Raw genomic sequence first — 14,230 nt, 5'->3', positions numbered from 1 at the left:
TCCAAGTAAGAAACCAGATAATTAAAATAAGAGGTAATAAATATTAAAGAAAATATATAATAGCAACGTGATTCCACAGGTTTATATGTATCAACACCTTTAAATCGTCCTTAAAGTATAGTTGGATGTTATTTAAAGGTGAAGAACATATTATTAGGGAATATCGGGATATTTATGGGATATATTTAAGTTAAACAAGTAAAATAGTTTAATTAATTACCAGAAATGAGTGTTTATAGATTCGATAATATAAAAGATTCATTTGAAGAGGAAAGAAAGAGACTCAATTTGCAATTATTAAGACGTCATGATGACAGCATAAATGAAATAATAGCTCACTCTAGTTTTGTAAGTGTATATGTAATGGATCCAAACAGTCAAAAGTGGATAAGGGGTGATGTTGAGGGTTTTTTGCACATTGTTAAAAGAAAAATTGAGCCAAAGTATCAACTTATCGTGTTAAATCAGAAAAATCCGGAAAATCTAATTTTGGGAATTTCTGGAGAATGGGAAATAAGTGCCGAAACACACTTTTTATTTTATAAAATTACAAATAACAACAATTCCGTTGTGTCCTGTTTATGGTTCTATGATGTAGAAGAGAGAAAATTTATTGAAACTGAATTAAGAAGAATAATATCAAATTTTACTGAGAAAAGCATAGACAATGGAAATAATTCAAAGTATCTACAAAAAATGTCTACTTCTTCTATATTTAAACCAGAACAAGAAATATTTTATAATGATGATGCAAGAAAAACAATCCTTGGATTTTTAAATAAGAATGTTCAGATAAACAATGATAATGTTTTAAATGATACTATAAATTCGAAAACGACCAACTCTGAGAAAAGTCAAGTTGAAAATAACACAGAAAATGTAGAAAAAAGTAAAAAAACTAACAAAAACAAGAATATAAACACAAATTCAAGTAGTGGTAAGAACACCATGCAAAAAATAAATAACAGCAAAGATAATAATGGTGATGGTGAAAGTGATATTAACAATTGTGGCAATGAAATTCCTTCTGATCCATTAAAAAGATTGTTACATTTTCAGGGTATTCTAGGAAAAAAGGGAGATTCAGATACCAAAAAGGTAACATCTAAGAAAGAGAAAAAGATTATTTCTTCTAAAGAGATTGCAGATGTTGTTATGGACGTAATATCTTCAAAGGAAGTGTATGACATGATTTGTAAACGTATAAGTAATTTAATGAATAGTTAAATAGTAATTTTCATTATATCACTTATTACTGTTTTATTTTGCACTAAATTTAGAATGATATCACAAATACCGTAGTATGAATTTACATAATTAATGTTATAATCGATAAAATTGCGATAAATAGTGTCATAAATGTAATTCATATTAATTGGATTTAACTTGGGAAAAACCCCTTCGTTACATCTTATCACTTCTAATATTGAGTTCGATAACTCTTGTTTGCTGTGATTCACTTTACTAAACAAATTTACTAGTTTATATACGTTTATTTTGATATTTGAGAGTAAACCTATCGAATTTTGTGTATTAGTATCTTTATTATCCAATTGAATCAATTCTAAAATTATGTTTTTTGTCTTGTTTATAAGTTGTTCCTTTAAACTATCCTCAATTTCGAACTTATTTATAAAAATATGAAACGAAAAAAACCAATTTAGTAAATTATATATAAACTGATATTCATCGTAAATATTATTTTTATAGTAATTAGATTTAATGATATCTAAGAAATAGTAATATTTATCAATCATTGTCGGTTTGTATTTATCTATTACCAAATTTAAGTTTTTTTTAAAACAAATAATTGAATTTATTAAGTTATCCGTCTCAAACACATTTACTGGATACCAATAATTATTTAATATCTCAAAAATATACTCATTAATATACATGGAGTTAATTTTGCTTTTAATATCGAACAAAACGCCTTTTTTGAAATTGATTTCTTTTAACAGGGAAGTCCAATTAAACAAGACCTCAAATTTGCAGGTACCAATAAGACTATCTCCACCATCCAAAAAATTGTAACTTTTAATAAATTCATTTAGGCTAATTTGGTTTTTACAAAATGGATCCCACAGGATTAAATTGATATAAATATAACAAACCAATATTTTTATTAATCTATCACTTTTAGTTATTTTAAGATAATAATTACGGTCTATATCGTTAATATTATTGACACTTGACAATAGTCTATCTATTTCGGTAATTTTTCCGGATAAACTATTAATAAGTTCTTTTATAATCAAATTTCTGTTTCTAGTGTAATCCTTTGTAATCTCACTCTCGCTCAAAAATGTATTATTTTTACTTAACATCTCCCTCTTTCTATCTGAATATTCAATGTTAACTCTCTTCAATCTACTTGTAAATATATACTTCAACGTTGAATAATTCTTATCGTGAAACTTGGAAACATTATGTAATAATTCATATATTTCTGTTAGACTATCGCAAAAACCGTCTATCATCCTGATTTCTCGTTCTAATTCAGATTTTTTTGTCACCAATAATTGAGTCTTGTTAGCTAGCTCACTTATTTCACGCTCACATTTCGTTATTCTATTATTAATGTGTTCTATACCCTGATTAAAGTAGTCATTCATAACTTTGTTTTCTAAAAGCTCTCCGTCACTTATGTATCACAGATAAATATACAAGTTTCGCTATTTTTCATCAATAATTAGAAAGCCTTATATTAATCTCCCTTTTATTAGCAATAATATTCCTAACTAATATATCCATGTTTTAAATTTCAAAATATAATGCAAATTTTATTATTCCGCCAAGTGGACAAAAAATATAATACCGGTATTTATTTTACATGCAATAATTAAAATTAGCTTGGGTCATTTATGAAAATACCGGTATTAATTTATAAATTTATTTTTTATACTTGTAGATTTAAAAATGTTTTAAATAAATAATAAAACATAGTATCAGAAATATTCAAATTGTTTTATCTTTTCTGTATTGATTAGTATATTCTTCACCTTAACTCGAGAATACATTCCAATTTAAAGTTAGGTAGAATGTCAAAAAAACAGAAAGTTAACGAACAATATACAGAATATAAATACCATGATGAGAAACTGATTTTTTATAAAAATAAATTATTCAGAAGTATCAGACTAATTGAACTATTAAGGAAATTACTAGGTAAGTAAATACCATATTTAAATTCATAAATTATAAATTTAAATGTTTATTTTTCTTATAAATTTTATATTAAAAATGAGTGATAATTAGTTGTTTACAATAAATTGTATGAAAAGGGTCAGAAAACGATCAGACTTTCATCACTATTATGCGGAATTTCAGGTAAATGTCTATATAAACTAGGTAGGTGTCCGGGAATTCATGGAGTGGAATACTTGGAAGATCTAAATACATTGTTGTTGTTCCTAAAAGAAAATATAGTTTTGACAAGGATAGTGGAGAGCGATGTTAATGGTGCAAATTTAAGTAAAATAACCCTAGATAATGGTATAAACGAAAATAATATAGCGAATTATACGTTTAAATTCATCAATGAAAGAAAACTGAGTAAGATTGACATAGATAAAATAATTGAGAGTTTTAAAAATATCATAAATGGAACCATAAATGAAAAGGAAGAGAACAAAAAATTTAAAGAATTAAACATCACGGAAAAGAGTTATGAAGATGTTATAATAAAAAGAATAAACGAATTGATAAATGTAATGAAGGTAAATGAAGGTGAAATGAACGTTGAAAATATATTGGAAGTAATCACAAAAAGTATTATATTAAAAGGGGGTATAATAAATAAAAAATACGAAGAACCAAAGGAAACAATATATTGCACAGAGGAAGACAAAATTTACAGTATAATAAAACCAGAAATAATGGAAATGTTGGACAAATATATGAGCAGTATTGGGATTGAAAAATTTAAATTTTATTGTCATCAAAGCGAAGCGATAAAGGGAATATTAGATGAAGATATGAATGTTATGATAACAACAAGTACATGTAGTGGAAAATCCATGTGTTATATAATACCTTCGTTACAGTATATACTGACTGATATTGACCATCTGACGTTATTTATATTTCCAACAAAAGCATTATCCGAGGACCAATTAAATAAAATAAATAGTATTTTGAGTTGTATGAGAGTAAAGGATAGACAAGTATTGGTGAATAAATTAGACGGTGATACAAATGTAAGTGAAAGAAAGGAAATATTGTCAAACAGTAATTTAATATTAACGAATATAGATTTTATACACTGGAACATAGAACTTATATCAAAATATGTTTACAATAGATTAAGATTAATAGTTATAGATGAAGCACATGTTTACACGGGAAATTTTGGTTTAAATGCAAGTTATATATTAAGAAGGTTAAAAAGAGGTATACATTATTATAGAGAAAAGAATGAATTACTTAAATACAATAATAACAATGAAGTTATTAAATATATAGTATGTACAGCAACAATATTAAATCCACATGAACATTTTAAAAACATAACTGGCATAGATATAGGGGATGTAAAATTAGTAGATAAGGATACAAGTTATAAATCAGAATCTACAACAATAATATGGGATACAAATAAGAATTCAAATAATAATGATATGATGAAGAAATATAAAAGTTACAATGAGTGCATAAATATTATATTGGAATTGTATTATTTAAAGAGAAGGTTAATAGTATTTTGTTCGTCAAGAAAAGCTGTTGAGAACATAAAAAGGGAATTGACTATAACATTGAGAAGACTAAAAATGGAGAGTAATCAATTAGGTTTGGACTATGAGAACGATATACAGATATATAGAGGTGGTATATCTAAAACAGAAAGAAAAAAACTTGAAAATTTAATATTTAGCAGGGGTGTCAGAATAGTTGTATGTACCGTAGCATTGGAATTGGGAATAGATGTGAAATACTTTGATACAGTGTTGGTTTATGGATACCCGGGGTCAATAAATAGACTCGTACAACAATTTGGAAGGTGTGGTAGAGAAAAAACTATTAAAAGTTTAAAAATATTGTTATTAAACGAGAATAATGAATTGGATAACTATATAAGCTGTCACAGCGACCAGTTACTAAACAGAAAATATGATTCTTGTGTAATTAATTTAAGGAATCCATACTTGTTAATACTGCATCTTATATGTCTAATGGTTGAATCTTATAAAAACATAAACATATCAAGGGATTTAGAAATAATGAAAATGAGCGATAACAACGACTATAACTATTACGTAGGCGAATTAATGTTATTCTTATACAATAGAAATGTAGTAACGTGTGTTACTAATGACATGTGCATTATTCACAAGGAGTTGGAGAATGCATACTGGTATTACAATTGGAATAGAATAAAAAACAAAACAATGAATGAAGATGCATCAAAAACCAATAATAATTACATGTCTCTTCTTAATTTGTATTTTGATGGTACTTTAGAGAACAACCAATTGATTTTAAGTGATGTAAAGGATGCATATCGAAACTTGGACATTAGAGATAGTGATACAACAATACTGATATATAGTTATGAAGACCAAACAAATCCAATAGATAGCATTCCAATATCTAATTGTATTAGGTTTATTTATCCGGAATCAATATATTCTATAAACGGAGTTTTATACAATACAAAGTCTATAGATTTAAATCTAAGAAAAGGTGAGTGTATAATTAAGCATAATTTTTTTGTTCCATCTCATTTCTATTGTTCAGGATTACTAGTTAAAATCGGGAATGGCGATAAAAGATTGAAGCAAAAAACAGTATCCAGTGGAGAAGTATCAGTATTAATGCAAGGAAATGGAGAAAAATACCAAATTCAAAATGAAAAGTTATTAGATATGAGCGTTTACATAACAGGAGCGAAAGTAACATACGATATATATTCGTACACAATATATGAATACGTGAATGGTGATTGGTTATTTACGGAAGAGAAGTACATACAAAATCCACTAATATATTCATTTAGTACATTCGGGATGAAAATTCAATTAAAATTAAAAAAAAAGTTTGAGCTAGAGTACTTAAATATAGGAATACACGGTATTATACATAATATTATCAATAGCTTGCCCAAGTATATATATTGCAACATAAATGATATATCTTGTGAATGTCCAGATAGTAAGTTTTAATCAAAACAAATTAATCAAAAATTAATAGTTAATACTATTTAATTTAAAGTTAATGTATCGAAACTAAAAGACAGAGAGTACGACGAACTATCTTTATTACTATATGAAAATAAGAAAGGGGGAAACGGTTATTTGAATCAACTACTAAACCAGATTGACAAAACAGAAACAAGAATAATAGAATATATATTGATAAATATTTACCATGACATTAAAAATTGCAAATGCAATAATGGATGTTTAAATTGTGGCTTTTTACTTTACACATGCATAAAAAACAATAAATACATAAACAAGCAGACTACAATTGCGATATTGGAAAATATGTATATATTCAAAACATAAAACAGCTATAGGTAATAAATATATAAGTTTGCGCGTTGATTCTAGTATTTACTTGGAATATTGTTCACATTTGAATATTCTACTACTTGGTTGCCATTCATAATATATTTTATTCTCAGTTTCATCAATATAATGTCGCTGGAGTCGTTTTTATTTATTCTAACATTTTGAGTGACTGGATTTGAGCCATTATTCGGCAGTAATAAATTTGCAGAAGCATTCTCTAAATGAATATTAAGGTATTTCGGGATGGATATTTCTAACTTAAAGTTGCTGATTTCAAGATTAGTTAGATTATAGTACTTGGCGATAATGTTTACTTGTTTGTCATCATATTTATTCTTACTGATATCAATATCTATTCTAACATCATTGTTCTTATAAATGGTAATTGTTTCACCAACATCAGTGCCTTTTACATTGCCATCTGGATTATTAATGTTGCTAAAGTCAAGTAGATCTTCAAAGGGAGAACTAGAAGTTTTTTTTGGACTTATTCTGCTATTGTTCGCATTCAAGTCTTCACCAATATTAATAAGGTTATTGTTGAAGTTGTTATTAAGTCCAACGTTTTTGGATGACTTCCCGTTGTCAATCTCGTCAAACAAATCTATAATGTTACTGTTGGAAATTTTGTTGTTAGAGTTATCATTACCAACAGAATTGAAGCAATCATTTCTATTGCTACTGCTGTTATTGTGAATACTACCAATACCGTCACAAGCAGCATTATTATTATTGGAGGAATCGAGATCCAACAAATCAGTTACAAACAAGCCATCACCGTAAGCACTGTCATTTTTGTTATTCGAAGCACTATGGACAGTAATATTATTGAAACTGTTTGATCTGGTTTCATTTGAAATAAGATTCGAGAGGTCAAAGACAGGAAGAGGGTTCAAAATGTGCTTTCTGTTAGAATCCCAGTTACTATTCATTATTTGAAGAAATTCAATGGCTCTTTGTTGTATTTCTATGTTGGTGGAGTTAATTTGTGATTTTATAAGCTGTGAAATTCTGTCTTTTTGTGAATTTAGACGAATACTGGATTTAACGAGAGCAACCATACTGAAGTTAATGGTGGTCTCAATTGTATTTACTGAAGTATAAACACCAACACCATAAATTGGATTTGAGTAGTCAACGTAATAGTTATTGTTAAATATCGAAAGCGAGCAATTATGACTGTTTAACTCCATTGTGTTTTTAATTAATATTTCTTCAATCAGATTTAACACGCTAGTTTCCGATATATCTATTTCAGAAGAATCTATATTAAACTCAGAATTACTGTTGCTATTGTTATTACTGAACAGGTATTGGGAATATTCTCCCAAAGCCCATATGGTAACTTGTATAAGCAGTACTTGATCCATTCTATTGATTAAAGACAAGTACAACTTTTTAACAGTATATGAATGTAAATTTGAATCACTTAGTGAGGTCAAATAAGAGATAAAATTGTCCCTTTCTTCTTCCCTAATGATATTTCCAGCCAAACAGAACAGTTTGATATATGTATCAATAAACCACTTTGGATTGATGTTTTTGCACTTTCTGATGGCCATACACATTCCAGTAGATAGCTCTGTAGAAAAATCAATGTGGTCAGACTCGGTAGATACCAGCAATACATTAAGTAGGTCTTTTATAAATACTTTGATATTACCCTCATTTATTATTGAAAACAACACTTTGAGGGCTCTAAACTTAATTGACGAATCCGAATCCTTCAAACAATCCAATATCAGTTTGTGATGCGGTGCCAATTCACTATCCTTTGGTTCTTCACTAAAATTGCCTTTGTTTGCGTCACTACTAGTATCATTTGAATTAGCATTGGCGTTTTTATTAGAGCCTTCATTATTACCATCACCAAATCCAGCGTTAGTTGTGTTGTTGGGAAAGTCTTTCATATTTTCAAGTAAGCCAAGAGCCACGAATTTGATGTTTAAGTCAGTATTCTGTAGAAATTTAGTAACTGTGTTCACAGCAAGCATATAAAGTACATCCTCGTTAACATAAGGAAGAAGCTTAATAATGGTTCTCACGCATTCGTATAATATTGAATTACCTCCGTTCTTAGAGTGGTCTGTATTTGTAAGTAACTGAGCTAGCATTGCACATAAACTTTCCTTAATAGTGTCATCAACTATTGTTTTTAAGTTCCCAATGACAATTAATATATGTACTTGCAGAAATTGATCAGTAACTCCGCCACTTTCGTATTCAATTGAATTTAAATAACCAGCCATGCTTATTGAATTGAGTGTTTTTATTAGTATTGGCAAAAACGGCCTTAGAAATTCTATATACTCTTTGTGGTGTTCTATTATAGAACTCATCAAATGGCATGTACCTAATATTACTGCATGGTGCTTGTCTTCCAACAAAGAGGGCATGCAATTTATAAATGGCTCGATTTCAACGTCATCTAATACCCTAACTATATTTACAGACGCAAGCAGTGCTCTTTTTTTAATAAATGGATTACCGACCATTAACAGCTCGCATACTTCTCTAAATACTGCTCTACACATTTCCTTTGGTGCTGTATTCGCTATTGCCGATAACGCCAGGCCATTTATGTATTGATTTGAGTGGTTTAGATCGTTTTTAATGCTATTTGTTGCCAATAATAATATATCAGAATCCTCGTCCAGCAGCTGACATATTGCCAAGTACCCTATCCTTTTTTCAGAAAATTTATTGCTCGCTATCAACTTTAAGCATTCAACTTGACCAAATTGGCTTGGATACCCAAGCATATGTATAAAAAGCAGCTTTGCGATATTTCTTTGTTTATATTGGCTCTCATCTTCCTTGAAACATGCTCTTATTTGCGCACACTCCTTGAATATTAGTGATCTTTCCTCTGCTGCTGTCTTACAACTCCTAACTTGTCTTATTAGTTCGCGTAGTTTAATGGACATTTATGACAAGTTACAACAGAAACGGTAAATAGAATATTATCACATGCAAATACAATTTTAATGGGCGAAAGCTTGAGTAAATTCGCGTGAACAATATGTAAACCCAGTTATCTTACTCCCCTCCTTACTACACTCCAGGCGGTGAAATTATAAGAAACTAACTCTATTTACCTCTTACGAAGGAAATACTTTGATATTATTTCACTGCTAACCTAACGGCTTTTTATTTTATCCTCACTATTTTAAATTTTTTTATTTCCATAATACGATACCTGGCGGGAAATGCGATCTTGAGACATTAAGTTTATTTCTATTGTGGATAAAAAAATAAAAATCCATGTGCATGTGTATAGGGTAGTTTGTTTATTTACGACAAGTAAGGACAAAATAAAGACAGAGTGGCAGAACACAATGGAAATCACAAGTTTTAAAAAATCAGTTAATAGATCTAGATGTATGTAAATGTGGGACGCTATAATTAGGTGTAGGACTTCAAATCTTGTGAACACTGAGGGGGAATTAAAGGTGCTAAAATGTACTTGTTTAATCATTTTCAGTCTCCAGTTTAACGAGACTAGGTTACTTTTTCCTTTTTTTAGGAATTCATCTGTGTGACGTTTATTTCAGATTCTTGAACCAATTAATCAAGCAACGTGTTGTACATAGATTCAGCATGTTTAAACAACAGGAATTTTGCACTGACATCATGCCTTCTTTTCCCACAACCATTGTGAATTAAGTGTAGAAATTTATTTTAAATCCGTGTATTCGCTTCGATTGATATTTAAATTCAGAATTCTGATTCATGACGTCGCCATCTAATCGTCAATGCTCCAATACTCTCTGTCCTTTCTCCTTGGTTTCTGTTTGTTTCGCAACATTTTGTATAAAATGAGTAAATGAGATATTTGTTTATTATAAATTACTTATTTGGTGGTTTAACTTAACTTACTCTCTTGACCTTCTTGTTGGAGCCTCTTTCGTTTAACAATGCATTCACATAAATAATGTATGTTATCACAAGAATAAAACATAAAATCAAAAATATGGAGATAGTATAGACTAAAAGTGAATATATATGAATTAGGAAAGATTAGATATACTGGTCTAAGCTTAATTCCACACAACAAAAAATACTTACTTGGATCAATCATATTTATTTTGTTAATTAATGTTTTGTTTTATAAATATGTATCACGAAGATAATTTAATATTTATTTTCTACTGCTTTAAATCAAACAGGAAATTTTTAAAATAAACTCAAAGTTTCGTTTGTTAATGAGAAAGAAACAAGACCCGCTTTTTCACTGTTTAAGTTTACTCAAGTGTGTTTTTGTGGGAAAAAATAATTCTAATAAAATGTTAAACTACTCAAATAAAATACAATAAGAATAAGGTAATGTTAATTGCTGCATTTTTACTATTGCTTTGCATTTTCTGTTTATAAACTAACGAGCACAATCCCAATTGTCCTTATCTTTGTCATTTATAACATACATCGCTTCTGTTTGTCACTTTTATGTTTTACAAACTCTATTAAAAGTGTTTTTTTATTTCTTAAATGTAAATATTTATCTTTTTTTTTTGTATGTTGGGCTTTCTAAGCACTAAAGGCGGTAGAAATTGTGTAGATAACATTTTGCATAATAATTTTATTTGATAATAAAGAATAAAATACAGGGTCATTGTATTTTCACTATTTCGTTACATATTAATTTGCTTTATTATAACTGTTTTATATCACTATATTATTGCTATATCTAAGGATAAAATACAGGGTATTCACTGACAAAAATCTAACTGAGGTTAATGTTGATAACAACCCACTATTAATATTATGTTACAGGAGTTATTTTATATGGGTTAAATGATTTTAATGTAGATAAAATACATTTATATGTGTATTAACACCTGGGTTTATATTCTGCATGTAAATTAATACGTATTGCATAATTTGTTGTTATTACATATTATTGAGAAATAGGAGATTATAGGTTACAGAAATATAGAATTAAAAGTAATAAACAAGTATATTTTTAAATATTAATAATGGGTATTGTAGAAAGTGTTGAAGATTTAACAGAAGTTATGGAACTTGAGATGAAAGACTTTGACGGTAAGTTTATATTTTATATTTATTTGTCTATATATTTACCTTTTTTTTCTATTATCTTTTTAAATATCAATATTTTACTTTAGAAACAATGCAAGATAATGTTTTTCCATGGTTTCACATAGTTCAATGGTCTAGTGAAGAACTACCTACAAATACTGTATTAAAGTGGAATTATAAAAGCATAAAAGAGAAAGTAGAAGGTCTTACATTAAATAAACATATCTTTCTTTCAAACTGTCCAGTATCTATAATAGAAAACTTCTCTTTAGATGAGGACTCGCCGAATTGTAACTTTGCATTTGCAGAATGGGCAGGTGCTTTATTAATGCAAATAAAAGAACTAAATGATATTAGATACCAACTTGTACCTAGTAGAATGTCTGAAGAAATATTTTGGCAAAGATATTTTAATGCTATACGCAATATTATTATTAAAGATGTGAGTTTAATATTACAAGTATATTCAATAAAATAAAATATATATAATACGCATTTTATTTTTAACTTAGGTTATTATTTCAATGCGGAATGAGAGTTCTCTAAAAAACGGATATAATTCTGAGAAAAAGTATAGAGAAATAAATGAAAGTGAAATTACTGAAGAAGACGTACCTGACTTTTATAAGGAGACAGTTCATTTTGACAATACAGAAGAGTGCAAAAGTAATGAATTAGAAAGGGTTAATCAAAAGAGACAGAATTATAATGATAACCATAATCACAAACATGATTTTAGCCTAAATACTGAAGATTATGATCAAAAACAAAAGTATAGATTGAATAATGAGGGTAGTGATCACCTCAACCAAAGCCTAAGCGATTGTCAAGATATTCATAGCTAAAGTCACGTCTATATTCAAGAAACAATATTTCCAAAAATGATGAAGGAAACGAGTAGTAAATATAGTAATTCAAATAAAACAATGAGTAATAAGATTCTAAAACTATTTACCAATAATACACCAACGAACAATATTGATCTGATATTAAATTGTACGTTTATCCTAATCTAATCTTTATTTTATATCTATTATGCTTTTAGTTATACAAATTTGTAGAAAAGATAATAATGTTTTATTACATCAAGTTGTTAGTATACATATTAAAATATAAGTCATTTATTGAAATAAAATATTGATCACTAAATATCCACTCCATTTATTAATGTTATTTATTTTCATTAAATCATAACAGATTCTTGATTTCCATCCATATTCATTGCTAAGTCGCTTCCTGATGCCACAACTTCTTCACTGGCACTCTGTCCAGAAAAATATGAATCTAGTTGTGAATCCAATCTTGCTTTACAAACTTCTGAGCCCATATATGTATCTAAAGCAGCATCCTATATATGCATATTGATTAATTAATTAACATTATAATAATTAAATAAATACAAAAAAAAACTTACCAATGATGAAACGGTCATCTTTTTATAATTCTTGTTTTTTTGATAACGTCTATTATTTGAGCCTCTAAATTTTGAATTAAACGACCCTCTTCTCCTAAAATTGGTTGAAACTCCACTCCCCTTATACCTATTGTTATTATCTCTTCTTCTTGTTAAAGATGAACCATTTTTATTAAATTTAAGTAAATTATTATTTCTTCTTTCTCTATAATTTTTAGAAAAAGAATTGTTGTTATTTTCATTTCTACTTAAAGAATTTCTCCTTTTACCTAAATTACTATAAGAATTATTTATTCTTCTTCCTCCGAAACCACGAGAAACACTAGATTTAGAAAAACCATTATTTCTCGCACCACTCAATGAAAATCTTCTTGAACTTGAAGTATTTAAGTTATTGCTTCTCAGATTTCTTCTGTTACTGTTTGTACTTGTATTTCTATATGAACCTATAATAGTTTATTAAAAAAAAAAAAAGAAAAAAAGTTAGCATTAATTATTTATACTTTTTCAGATTACGTATTGCTTGTATTTATATTTGTAACAATCCCAGTATAACAATAACGATTATCTATATTTCACTGAAATAAAGAGAAAAATGTACTCTGAATTATAAGAGTGGAAAAAAATAGATAAGGTACTTTAATAAGTATATTTTCATAAGTATTTTATTTTGAATTAACAAGACATCCCCCTTTTGTCTATAATTTCTATATTATACATCAAATCACACACCTTTCATTTTACTAAATTATTTCTTGTTTTTATCCAAACGTCCATCTAATAAATAAAGTGATTTTTACTCCAACCAATTCAAATTTTGAATTTGATGATATATTTAATTTACCATCCAGTTAAACATAATTATTATAAACGCATGCATGCATTATACACCATTAAATAATATATATTGGAAATGCCAACGAATTTGTCCATTAAAAATACAAAAAGTCCAGTTTAAACAAATTTAAAGTAAAATAGTAGTTAATCCATTTATTTTTAATTAATATTACTCAAACATGTTGACTAATAGTAATATTAAGCCAAAATAGTAAAATACAAATCCCAAATAAAAACAAGGAAAAATATGTGTGAAGTGATAGTAAGTGTTGCAGTCTTTTTCTAAATTAAACTGTATTAGAAAAAGAATCATATAAAAGGTGTTGATGTTCAATATAATATATTCTACTTAGTCTTGTGAATCCAAATAAAACTGTGTTTTCCAACTCAAGTAAATTCAATATACTATAACAATATTATTATAGAG

At 27.8% G+C, this 14,230-nt stretch overlaps 7 protein-coding genes across 7 annotated transcripts; 4 read left to right on the top strand and 3 right to left on the bottom strand.

The window, feature by feature from the left end:
- Positions 1–225: 225 nt before the first annotated feature.
- On the top strand, positions 226–1,227 carry FG386_001178 (uncharacterized protein; the record flags this gene model as incomplete). The annotated part of the gene is made up of 1 exon (XM_067340571.1): positions 226–1,227. The coding sequence occupies one exon, from the start codon at positions 226–228 to the stop codon at positions 1,225–1,227; it is 1,002 nt and encodes a 333-aa protein (XP_067196639.1).
- Positions 1,228–1,252: 25 nt separating this feature from the next.
- Positions 1,253–2,615, bottom strand: FG386_001177 (uncharacterized protein; the record flags this gene model as incomplete). Its single annotated transcript, XM_067340570.1, has 2 exons — positions 1,253–1,270; positions 1,314–2,615. 2 exons carry the CDS (start codon positions 2,613–2,615, stop codon positions 1,253–1,255), a joined length of 1,320 nt encoding a protein of 439 aa, XP_067196638.1.
- A 426-nt stretch (positions 2,616–3,041) lies between these two features.
- Positions 3,042–6,203, top strand: FG386_001176 (Lhr1/Ski2 family RNA SFII helicase; the record flags this gene model as incomplete). Its single annotated transcript, XM_067340569.1, has 3 exons — positions 3,042–3,168; positions 3,259–6,150; positions 6,190–6,203. The coding sequence occupies 3 exons, from the start codon at positions 3,042–3,044 to the stop codon at positions 6,201–6,203; spliced, it is 3,033 nt and encodes a 1,010-aa protein (XP_067196637.1).
- Positions 6,204–6,547: 344 nt separating this feature from the next.
- FG386_001175 (adapter-protein complex 1 gamma subunit (gamma adaptin)) lies at positions 6,548–9,439 on the bottom strand (the record flags this gene model as incomplete). The annotated part of the gene is made up of 1 exon (XM_067340568.1): positions 6,548–9,439. The coding sequence occupies one exon, from the start codon at positions 9,437–9,439 to the stop codon at positions 6,548–6,550; it is 2,892 nt and encodes a 963-aa protein (XP_067196636.1).
- A 2,204-nt stretch (positions 9,440–11,643) lies between these two features.
- Positions 11,644–12,030, top strand: FG386_001174 (uncharacterized protein; the record flags this gene model as incomplete). Its single annotated transcript, XM_067340567.1, has 1 exon — positions 11,644–12,030. The coding sequence occupies one exon, from the start codon at positions 11,644–11,646 to the stop codon at positions 12,028–12,030; it is 387 nt and encodes a 128-aa protein (XP_067196635.1).
- Positions 12,031–12,076: 46 nt separating this feature from the next.
- FG386_001172 (uncharacterized protein) lies at positions 12,077–12,397 on the top strand (the record flags this gene model as incomplete). The annotated part of the gene is made up of 1 exon (XM_067340565.1): positions 12,077–12,397. The coding sequence occupies one exon, from the start codon at positions 12,077–12,079 to the stop codon at positions 12,395–12,397; it is 321 nt and encodes a 106-aa protein (XP_067196633.1).
- A 338-nt stretch (positions 12,398–12,735) lies between these two features.
- FG386_001171 (uncharacterized protein) lies at positions 12,736–13,705 on the bottom strand (the record flags this gene model as incomplete). Its single annotated transcript, XM_067340564.1, has 3 exons — positions 12,736–12,900; positions 12,967–13,412; positions 13,699–13,705. 3 exons carry the CDS (start codon positions 13,703–13,705, stop codon positions 12,736–12,738), a joined length of 618 nt encoding a protein of 205 aa, XP_067196632.1.
- Between the last annotated feature and the right edge of the window lie 525 nt (positions 13,706–14,230).

This window comes from Cryptosporidium ryanae, assembly GCF_009792415.1.
Source record: "Cryptosporidium ryanae isolate 45019 chromosome Unknown contig_21, whole genome shotgun sequence".
Lineage (NCBI taxonomy): Eukaryota > Apicomplexa > Conoidasida > Eucoccidiorida > Cryptosporidiidae > Cryptosporidium > Cryptosporidium ryanae.
This window is presented reverse-complemented; position numbering and strand designations above follow the sequence as displayed.